The sequence below is a fragment of the Erpetoichthys calabaricus genome, chromosome 3, assembly GCF_900747795.2.
Source record: "Erpetoichthys calabaricus chromosome 3, fErpCal1.3, whole genome shotgun sequence".
Taxonomy (NCBI): Eukaryota; Metazoa; Chordata; class Cladistia; order Polypteriformes; family Polypteridae; genus Erpetoichthys; species Erpetoichthys calabaricus.
The window spans coordinates 31014219-31026377 of NC_041396.2; the positions used below are offsets into that span (position 1 = coordinate 31014219).

Here is a 12159-nt window from a genome sequence, read left to right on the forward strand (position 1 = left end):
CAATTTAAAATTAAATGCTTAAACAGAATGATATGCTGTAGTGATTAAAAGAGCTAAGAAAAATAAACAGCCTGGACTGGTCCTCACAGAAATTAGCGCTCATTTATTGTATATATGATTTATTACTCTTTTTTCCTGAGGAAAATCTCAATATTTTATGCTATCTAATTTACTTCAGTTGTATGAAGAGATAACAATTTATAGGCTACTGTGTTAACTTGTGCTATTACCGGAGGATAAATGGAACTAATTTTAAAATGCAAGATACAAAATCTGCTCTCCATTACCATGTATGTTAACAGACATTTGTTATGTGTAAAATGTTACTAATTTCATGAAGAAGCAACAAAAACTATAATCAATGTAGAATTGGAATAACCACTAAGAAGAACTGGCATAGTTGGAGTTTATTTTTTGGAGTTGTATCAAACTTGGTGTCCCTTAAGGATCAGTACTGATGCCACTGCACACTATATTTAAAACGTGAGTTACATCTGCAGATGGTGCTAAATCAAATGGATTAGCACCTACATCTTAAACAAGAGGTACAATGGGATAGCATTCAAATTTATTTAGACATAAAGTTGAGTGTAAACATGTACTGTATAATTTTAACAATAAAAAAGTACAAATATTATGCACAATTGCACAGTGAAGGTTTTAAATATAAAACATATACATGTGACATCACATCTGGAAGTTTTTGTCTCCATGTTATAAGTGAGACCTAGAAGCCCTACAGAGAGAACACAGAAGAACTTCTAGACTTATTCACTATTGAAAGTCAGGATTAGTGATTAAAGAAGATGAATATTTTTAGCTTATGTAAAAAAAATTAAGAGGAATCCTAAAAAAAAATGATCATTTTGCAGAGCATAAGTAAAGTTGATGTCAGCTGTTATTTTTAAATGTTTTTCTTCTAGACTATTATGTTGCAAATTGAACCTGGTTAGGGGTAAATTTTGTTCATATGTTAAAAATATTCCTCATAAAATGTGGCTGAAAATAACTCTTTGGGCACCTTCAGTCTCTTATTTTACAAACTGTGTTTTACTTAATGTTTCTCCTCAAAACTTTCCCAATGTTCTCATGATTTAATATTTCACTTTAATTTACTTTAATTTAATACTCATGTAATATTCACATATAAATATCAAGGTAAATCATTTTCGACCTCAAGGAACCACAATATGTGAATGGAATATTACTCTACTTGGAGAGAATAACCTTTTTTCATGATCATGGCAAGCTATACTTACACCATTCAGCTGAAAATAACTTAGCATTCTAGCTAGCTATTTTTGTTTGCTACTGCTACCAGAAATGCCAGTGATTGGGGCAGTGCCATACTTCAGTTATGACTGACAATTATGTGAAAGATTATGTGTGTGAAGATGCTGTGGCAGAAGCCACACTTCTGTAAATGGTAAATAATTAAGTAAAATGAACAAAGCATGTATTGCATTGCCTCTGTATCAGAAGCACCACACATGACAGCAAGAGGCATTCTTGACAGTGCCAGTACTGCACGATCGATTTTCTTTTGGCATTAATTGGTGAAAGAACAGGAAGAGTGGGGTATAGACATTTACAGAATGCAAAATATGAAATTCTGTACATGCGCATTATCTTGATGAAAACTAAAAGTTTAAATGGCAAAATATATAGGCAGCTATTGTCCAAGGACAGTGCTGAAAAGAAACACATAAGTTGCACTACCTTATTCTTAAATCTCTATTCTCTGCCTTGTTATTACTAGACTAGGCTGGCAGAATGTGGAGAAAATACTTTGTAGAGATGGATATCATTAAGAATGCATTGAAAAACTAGGCGACTAGTGCTGGTACATGACCAGATTTGCCCATCATTAGAAAATACATTAAAGTACTTTAAGCCTGCAGGGTTACATTTTATGTTTTCATTAGATTAGAGGTTTGTCATTAGATGCTATTCTTAGGTTTAAATATATTTTTATTATGTCATGACTGGAGATGATTGATTTGAAGTAAAGCAAAGCCATTTGTTATGCATTTTGGCTACCTATGAAAATATCCTCCCAATCAGAAACTGAAGTCTAAAGCTGTAATGGAGTAGCATTTTCGAGGACTCTAGAAGTGTGTGAGGTGCTGTGGAGACATAATTAACAGAGCATGTCAGAATAATCTCTGAATCTGCTGCCAGTTCATGTGCTTTGGAAGAATATAACTAATTTAATTTCTAACCCTAAAAATGACAAAAGGCAATTACACTAGTACTACCAGTAACCAACACACAAAAGTAAATTACAAACTTGAGCTCTGTGTCTAAACTGGTAAAGTTGCATGGGGATGGAGTTCAGTAGGAGTTCCAGTCATGAATGGCAATTATATGACCATCTTATGAAACACATATGCAAACCAAGCATAATGAACTTATGTACAGTAGGTGTGGTGTGATAACCTGAATGTTTGCAAGAACTGAGTTCATTGCTTCCCCCTCCCTTGTTCCCTCCTGACTGATCCCACCCTTTCTTTTTCTTTATTTCTCTGTGCTGCTAAATTAATTGGACTGCTGTTCTCAAACCACTGGACCACCGCCTCTCTGTCCCCTCTGTCATAACTGTGCTACTGTTCTATTCATAGGTCCGATGACAGTGACTCGTCTCTGTCGGAGGTGCTCAGGTATCTCTTTCTGTCTGTTTCTCACCCGGCGCCCTACTTTTCTGCATGTCCACCTGTATGTGTCATTGATTCAGTCTAGTAGCGATATAAAACTGAAAGAACCTTTCAAAGAATATGGCCCTACCAAGATCAGTATCTCCTAGTAAGCAAGAGCCTTTTCGCTGGCAGAAACTGAGAACTGGTATTTTTTAATCAAACCAGATAAACACATGTGAGCATGTGTCATATCCCATAAAATGTGGTGGGATATCGTAGTCCAGGTCTACTACATTACCGTTATTGTTTTTGAATAGCAGCTGACCTGAGTTACAAAGTGGTAGAATATGCTGATCTGGTTGGCAGTACACAGTCTTATAAAGGTTCCTTCATAAAAGTGCATTACATCGGTGTGGAAGGACACAAATGTCATCTGTTCTCCAGCAACATGGAAAGACCCTCCTGCAGTGACGGGCTCCTAGACAGCATGATGCTTCTTATTGGACATTTTCTTATATTTGGTTTGGCTGATATGCATGAGGCTTATTTTTATTTGACTGTTCAGTGTTAAGTTTATTAAATTAGTCTTCTTCCATCATCCATCGAGGGCAGCAGTCTAAGAAAGAAGTAAGCCAAGATTGCCTGTCACTCGGTAAGTTCAGTGGTATCTTAAATAGACAGGAGAATCAGAATTATCTCTGTAAGTCATAATGTTTAATCTGTTTGAATTAAAAGACTTCCAGGAAATGGGAATTTATATAGCACACAGTTTCAAAATAATTAAAATTAATCAACTAGGGCAACAATAAAACAACACTGTTGTACAATAATCTCCCACTATAGTTTATATAATCTACATTGTCCCCATACTTCTCTCACCATGGTAGTATTTGGGGATGAAATTGGATAAATGAGAATATACAGAGAACAAAGAAAGTCACATATCATGTAAATAGAGTTGAGTACATTTTAATTTGTAGATACAGTATGTAAGAGGTAATAGATGCAAATTGTAATAAGGGTGTTTCTCCTGGAAAACGTGCAGTGTATGCAGCACACTAAGTGGACCTACAGCTTAGGATGTTTTTTTATTCTGTTAGAGGTGGCAGAAACAATATAATGGTCAACTGATTTTACTGCTAAGCTTTAGGTGCCTCTTAAGATGGATTATAATGCTCTCCTGGAATAAAGTGAATAAGGTGAAGCTTAATGTCTGAGCATGAACTACAAACAAACCACAAGAAAGTCAGGGTTTAGAGAACAGGAGAATCACAGAAGTTTTATTTTCAAAAAGAAAAACGGGGAATGAATTCTGATTAGAAGAATGGGTTCTTCATGTCACTGCTGTGTGAAAAGCCAAATTGTAACATATATTTTTCAAACTTAATTTTTCTTTAATAAAAGTGAATTAGAAGATTCTTGTACAAAAAGCTAGGGCAAGGAAAAGGAGAAATTACCTTTCATTTCCTAAAAAATTCTAAAACAAATGTGAATACTTATTAATGTAGTCTTTTCTTTTGGCAGGGGTATCATCAACCCAGTAGGAGGCACAAAGGGAGCTAGATCAGCACCTTTGCAATGTGTGTCTGTTGCAGAGGGACACTCCAAGCCAGTCCTGTGTGTGGATGCAACTGATGAGTTACTTTTTACTGGCTCCAAAGGTAATGGATGAATACATAGTGACAAAAAGTCTTAAATTGGATTACAGTTGGGGCTTTGTAGACTTGATGAGTAAATATAAACTTGTTAGTAAACAACTATTTAAAAGGAAAATGCATTTAGAAACAAATTTCTACTGTCAGTTGTTTTATCTCACAGAGAAAAATGAAAAGTGAAATTTGACTGAAGAAGGGCACTTGTTTTTTTTTTTTTCCTTTAGATCGCACTTGTAAGATGTGGAACCTTGTCACAGGGCAGGAAATAGTCACACTGAAAGGTCACCCAAATAATGTAGTTTCTGTAAAGTATTGTCCTAACTCATGCCTGGTCTTCACTGTATCCACATCATACATCAAAGTTTGGGACATTCGAGACTCTGCCAAGTGTGTCCGTACCTTCACGTAAGTTTGATGTTTGTGAAAAATAAAGCTTGGTATAAACATAGTGTCTTGATAGGATGGGTAGCTTTATTGTATAAGAGATACATAAGCCTAATTCTGAAGTAATATGCTTTCTGTTATTTATGGGAAGTGAGTAATCGGATCGAAGTTACAATAATTTTTTTTCCCTTTTTAATGAGGCTGAATTTGCATTTGTACTTCATGTTCTATGCTCACTTAGGTCATCAGGACAGGTGATTTCTGGAGATGCATGTGCTAGCACCACTACTCGCACTGTCACCACTGCTCAGGGAGAGCACCAAATTAATCAAGTGGCCCTGAATCCTTCTGGCTCTGTTCTGTATGCTGCAACGGGTAATGCTGTTCGCACATGGGATTTAAACAGGTACAATATGATGGATAGACATACCCACTGATGTACTTGTCAGGGTAGATGCAGTGGCGATTGTCCATTACTTTTCCCTCAAGCCTCAGTTGCTGCTCTCTAACCCAGATGCTATCAACCTTTCCTCTAATTTCAGGATGCAGGCCAGTGGAAAGCTAACTGGACACATTGGTTCAGTAATGTGTCTCACAGTGGGGCAAACAGAAGCAGGGCATGACCTGGTCATTACTGGATCAAAGGATCATTATGTCAGGGTTAGTGATCTCATATCTGGACATTTCATTGGAACTATGCAGCATTTAGGAAGAATCTGTTGTTTTATCGAACTTGTATTCAGTCCATCAGTTATCTGCATCTAGCATTGACCTTTTGTTGCCACCTATCATCCTTTTTAATTTTCAAATGTGTGCTCTGCACTAAAATATAGAGAAGCAGGAGTCATAAGATGCTTTTCTATTGCAGATGTTCAATATTTTGGAGGGAACAGTAGGGAGCATAGGACCAGCCCATAACTTTGAACCTCCACATTATGATGGCATTGAGTGCCTTGCAATCAGTGGTGATGTTCTTTTTAGTGGTTCCAGGGATAATGGAATCAAAAAGTGGGACCTGGAACAGCAGGAGCTCATACAGGTAAGTCACAGAATCTAGTTGTACATTGTTATAACAAGCCTGGGAGCCCTTCTCCCAACTGATGTAACTAAAATTAGTTTTCTGATTATCCTTACAGCCATGTGAATAGTAGGTTTTTATGTGGTACAAAATATCAAGAGGATGTTCTACAATAGTTAATGATACTTCTCAGCCACTAAACAGACATATCTGCCTCTTAATTGCTGACCTCTTAATCTGCTAGCTGCTTGCAGCTTTTATGTAAGATACAGCTGTAGATATACATGAGGTACATCCTGTAAATTCATCCTGAGTGAACTGTGGCTGGTGAGATAATTTACATGATACGCCTAACCAATTTAATCCTACCTACATATTAACACTCAAAAAAACTTTAATCAAAAGATTTCTTTGTAAAACCCAAGACTATTGTACAGTTGATGTATAGATTTTGTCTTTGAATGTCTGCTGCTGTAAGTTAGTCATTTGGTTTTGTGGCATATTAAAAAAAAGAAAAAAAAAAGATTTTTTTACGATTACAAAATTGTGTAGTGGATCTTCTTTTTTATTCTCTCTTAGCAAATTCCAAATGCCCACAAAGACTGGGTTTGTGCTCTGGCTTATGTACCTGGTCGGCCTATGTTACTAAGTGGCTGCCGTGCAGGCATGTTGAAGGTGTGGAACGTTGACAATTTCACCCCCATTGGAGAAATCAAGGGCCATGACAGTCCGATTAATGCCATCTGCACAAACTCCAAGCAAATTTTCACAGCTTCCAGGTAAAGTACTTGTAGTTTGACTGCACTGACAGACAAAAGTTATAATTATTTGTGCTAGAGATCACTGATTATTCACTTAAGGAAGTGATATCTGAAAGCTTTAAAAAAATGTGCATTCACATGTTCCCTCTAAACCAATAGAGGTGCATACTTAATACTTGCTTGTTAATATGTGTTCATACACTAGTGAAAACGTGGCAGTTTTGCCTTCTCGTCTGCATTATGTCCAAGTTTCAGTCCTATCTATTCTGTCAGGAAAAACATGCAAACTCCTTACAGACAACAACTAAACATTGGGATTTCCAGGATGTGGGATCAATAAGTATTATTCACTGTGTCACAATGCTGCCAAGTCTTCTTCAGTGATTATTACAAAATTAATAAATAATATGGCGCTTCTTAATAGAAAAGAGGAGTACATTTGCAATGTTAAAGAGGACCTAGCAAACACCATCTTCCTCAATGAAATCTAAATATATGTACTGTATATACTTGTGTATAAGTCGGGTCTTGAAACCTGAAAAATCGATCATAAAATCAAAGACTTATACGCCCATTCAAAAATACAACACTTAAATTATTTATTTATTTTTTTTCATGTTCTTGCTTCCTCCAATCTTGCACCAGTTTCTCAGACACATTGAATTTTGTTACAGTAGTGCTGTTACCAATTTCTTTCGCCACTTCAACGACTTTTAATTTAAAACCAGCTTCATATTTTCTTCTGATCGAACGCTCCATCGTAGATAAGGGATGCTCTTATGATAAAGGTGTATGTGGGTGTGAAATACAAAAAAAACACAAAACAGTGCAAACGTCGGTTCGGAATAGTTTGGATATTACTGTGTGGTCACGTAGCCACAATACACAGAAAAAAAAGGCAGTGTGCTCCGTGGTTACTGTCTCAGGTGGGTGTTAGCATATCACAATCTCTTAGACCAATAGTGTGAGTTTTGCACATTCGACTTACAGTATATGACCGCCATAATAAAATGCTGGAAATTATACGGTAAATTCAAGCCCCGACTTATCCGCAGGAGGACTTAAATGTGAGTATATACGGTAATTAAATGCTTAAATAGTTTTACTAAGGTGAATGTGATTGTGCATTTTTTTGATATATCACTCTTTTTATAGTATAATATAATATTCTTGGACACTCTTAATCATATTCAAAGTTATGGGAGGTCACATAAGAAGGATGTGAACACCCCATTCAAACAGGGACCAGGTGTAGGTTTTGAACCCAGAATATGGGATTCATTAGGTAGAAGTGTTAACTACTGTGTCAACGTGACACCCACTTTTTCTGTTTAGCAGTACAGATAGGTCTCGAGGGTTGAGACTAGTTGGCTTTGATGAAACTGATGTTTACATTACATGTGTATGCTTCCATTAGATTTGAAAGCATTTGTTATTAATTATGAATCTAATTTCCTGATAATATTAAAAACTAGTATATATTAAAATATAGCAAGAAGTATGTCTCCAAATTTTAATTATAAATGTAGTTATAAAAAGTATTATTGTGGGATGCTTCATTTAATGTGTGTCTAAACCCCATCTATGCAAGTAAAGTATAATTTTATATACCTTCATGGCTCATTTCCAAAACTAGTCAATACAGAACACTGTTTTGTGCATCAGCAAGCACTGCATATGAAATGGGATGTGTTAATTATACATATCAAGTGGACTTTCTTATCTCCCTGTCTCCTTTTTGTAACAGTTGAGCTGTCTTATATGCCAAAAAAGATACACTGTTGCAGCACTTTGTTATACTTAAAAATAACATTTTGGCACAGTCTTAACAATTAACCAATATTAACTAATGCTTTAACCTTTATGCAATACTACTAATACAATTACAGTACTAAGAAATACACCAAGCATGTTCTAATGATCACATTCTTATTCTTAAAACTCCCTGTTAAAGATAGGGGAAGCAGTCTGTTGTTCTTAAGCTATATCTTGATTAACAGCATTGAAAGCTAAAGTACACATCCTCATCCCTTCATTCATCTTTAGATCTACTGTTACTTTACAGATAAAACCATTGTTGCAGCTTCCATCCACATTCTTCATTCTCAGCAACTGTAATATGGCAATCCTTTGTCACACCATTCCTTCTGGAGTTCCCATGCTGTGCTCATTCCCCAGATGTCCTTCACTAACATCTTGTCTTGTTTTCTTTCTGCTTCAGTGACTGTCGGGTAAAGCTGTGGAATTATGTTCCAGGCCTCACTCCCTGCCTCCCTCGGCGGGTCCTTGCGATCAAGGGCCGAGCCACCAGCCTGCCTTGAGCCTTCTCCTCTTTCCTGACACTCTTCTTCTGCTGTTCTCTTCATCCTCTGTTACGGTACTGTTGCTAGATTGTTGAGCTTCATAGTCATTTATCGAAAACTGTCCATACCCTCCTTGGTTCTGGGCCCAGAAGGGTGTTTTGTGCTGGGCTGTTTCTTTTCAGAATCTCAGGTGGTACTCTGCATGATAAACATGATATAAAGTGAAATCTGGTGTTTGCCCCTAACCCCTAAGCAGTTTAGTAAACCTCTGATGTGGTATATGCAGAAAACAAGTGATTTGAAGAGATGATTACATTAGACTTTACTTGATAGGAAATCACCTTTGTGCAGATTTTGTCATATTTAGTGCAGTACTGTAGACTTTACTCTCATAGAAGATTAAATGTTGTGCCTTCTGTCTTTTGGGATTAAGGTGGAATCTCTCCCAACTGAAAGCATGGACATTAACTCATCTGGTTCACCAGTAACAGTCCTCACTGACCATTGACGTTTTTTCTTTTGCAGTGATTTTACTGTAAAGATCTGGAACACACGACTACAAACCAGGTAGCTGATGACACCTCCCAGATATGGTCATCTTGATTTCTGCATTCTAATCAAGCATCTTTCCTTTATGTTGCTGGATTAAAGTGCAACGTTTAGGAACAAACCCCTTTGCCAAATGAAGCATGGTCCTGTTGTGACTTTCAACTGGAGTGAAGATGTTTCAGCCTAGACCTTAAGAGCTTCCTGAAACAGTCCGTGATCCTCTTATCCTTTTTGGGAAGCAGAGCAGGGTGCTGAGTCATGCAAAGGTTAGGCAAGCCCCCCATGCCTCCTTTAAATGGTTGGAATTGACAATTCCTATACATCACTCTGCTTTCTATATTTCAGTGGTGCTGATATTACGATGTAGAGTTTGAAAGCCCAATGGCACATGGCTCTACAATGACTGTATTTTGGAAGATCATTTCTGGATGTATCTTACCTTGCTACCTCAGACTGGTAACAATGAAAATGGTACTGGAAGTTGAACTGAACAGGGATGTGTTGGGGAGGTTTGCTGATATCCCCATTAGGCACTCATACACTGGATGGAAGGACAAAGAGGTGATTTACACAATACCGTCTTATCTTTTGACCCCAGCCTTTTTTGTAAGCCTTTACACACTCTACCATTTATTTGGCCACTACAGCTAATGGCTAAATAGCTTTGGGAATCCTATTGTGACTCTTGTCTAAACTGACCTGGACAAGACTCATGGTTTGTGTACTGCTGAATACACTTGCTGTGCAAGAAGGTCATAAGGACTAACTCTGCAGGATTGAGAACATGCACTACATTAGGCTCGCATTTGGTGGACTTTATCTGAACTTAAATTGTGATAATGGCAGACAGGGTCTGCTCCACTTGTTTCAAGCACCTCTAGCCTTAGTGCCTATTGATCAGCCCTGCCATTATAGAGTAGCCAAGCATAATATTATTTATTTATATGAATAGAGACAAACATTTTCATAGATGTCTGAGCACCTTGTGCTGTTGTTCATTCCTGTATCGTGATGACAGACCTATTAATGCCTGTCCATCACAATAAGCACACTTCTAAATGGATGAGCAGTCGGGATACTGTATCTTTGACTTAAACACAAAATATTAAGGCACATGGCAGAAGACTGGAACTTCTGCTAGTATCTCCTTATTCTCTGCTGGCAAATACTTTGAGGCCAACAAGCACATGAAGATCATAGCTGAAGCAGAGGGAAGGCCCCCCTCCCCCCAGGAGTCAATGACAGGGTCAAAGGTGCCTTTTCTCTCAGTATCTGCAGCATTTACAATTTGAGGACTAGACACAAATTTCAGTATTCTGTTGGAATTGTAAAATTCTCTTTTATCAGTGTTGCACAATAAAGAATGAATCTGGGGGTGAGTTGAACTGTTACACAAATTAATATCATTAATGCACCCACCAACCCAGTGGGGTAAGTGGTATGCTGCAGGTGTTGGATGAGGCAGCAAGAGCAACCAGGTTCTGTAGCATTCAACAACAGGACAACCAACCATTCTGAAATGCTCTGACATAATGCACAAAGTTCTGTTTGTTCTGGGAACTTTCCACAAATGTATTTAATAAAACTGCCTTCAATTGTTTTGCTCAAATTAATTTTGGGCTGTGGTCAGTGTTACTGTATTCTTACTTGGGGAGAAAAAAAATCAAATACTTAACATGTTGACTGTTAAACCTGTGTCCCCTGGTTCTGAAACACACATCTCAGTGATGACGTGGGGCTCTGCATTGCAGACAGTGAGGGTTTAGCTCCAGTTGTGACTGACCCTTAGCTAACACATGGAATTGCAGAAGTTACAATTGGACGACAGACTGAGTAGTGTGACCACATGGGTATGTGATAAAATGTGTTTCAGGTGCCTTGTGTTCATTCATCTTTATTCCCTGAAATGATTTTAAAAGATGCACAAAAAAAGTGTGACGGGGCTCCAGCAGCTGGTGAACAAAAAAAAAATAACTTTTTATTTATATAGCGCTTTGCCATAACATTACCCATGTCAGAGAGCTTTACATTATTCTATAGAGGAATATTTTGGACACAAATAAATAAATGTATCATGAAATGTAATAATAAACAAATAAATTAAAACACAATGATGTGTGAGCATAATTAAATGTGTCATTAAATATGTTTTTGCTGCTTATTTCTTTGGTTTTTAAAATTTTTTCTTCATTTGTTTATTTAAGGGACACCAAATGTAATGGCTTGAAATGAAAACTGCCATTTTCACTTGTCACAGTTGAGACGGTGGACTCTAGTGAGTAATGTGTTTTGATTGGTGAATTGTCCATACAGTGGGCAGTCATATTTACAACTCACTAGAGCCTACTGCCCTCTCAACTTTGACAGGTGAAAATGACAGTTGCCATTTCAACTGTACTTCATGTTGCATGTGGTGTCACTGAAATAAATAAATGAAGAAATATTTAAAGAAATAAACAAAAACATTTCGTGACATATTTAAGTATGTATGCCCACATATCATTGTTTTTATTTATTCCTTGTTACAATACTCTTATTTATTTGCCCTTTCATTTCATTCTTTCTGAACTTTTCTCTGTACTTTTTTTTTACTATGTGGGAATAGGCAAGATACATGACTCGCTCTCGCTCATGGGTTAAGTAAGTCAGCAGTGGTTGTTTAGTTGAGATCCTTACAGTGTTCAGTCGAAAGCCTCATTAGTGATTGTACTGTCCTGCATTATGCCAGGGATACTCAAAACTGAAATTGATTTCATAATCGGTGACACACTTTCTTTTAACTAAACTTCTTTTCCAATTAGCTCTTTTATGGATCTCATTATGTAGTTAATAATAAATGTGGAAAGCTTTGTA

General features: G+C 37.0%; 1 protein-coding gene across 1 annotated transcript in view; it reads left to right on the top strand.

Annotated features, from left to right (window-relative positions):
- Nucleotides 1-12159, top strand: part of kif21b (kinesin family member 21B) — a 135862-nt gene extending 123703 nt beyond the window's left edge. The window contains exons 27-35 of the mRNA XM_028796546.2: nt 2622-2660; nt 4161-4297; nt 4516-4696; nt 4917-5081; nt 5218-5335; nt 5544-5714; nt 6273-6472; nt 8676-8831; nt 9283-12159. Of these exons, the coding sequence (XP_028652379.1) occupies nt 2622-2660; nt 4161-4297; nt 4516-4696; nt 4917-5081; nt 5218-5335; nt 5544-5714; nt 6273-6472; nt 8676-8775 (1111 nt within the window). The 3' untranslated portion in view covers nt 8776-8831; nt 9283-12159. The remainder of the gene's footprint in view (nt 1-2621; nt 2661-4160; nt 4298-4515; nt 4697-4916; nt 5082-5217; nt 5336-5543; nt 5715-6272; nt 6473-8675; nt 8832-9282) is intronic.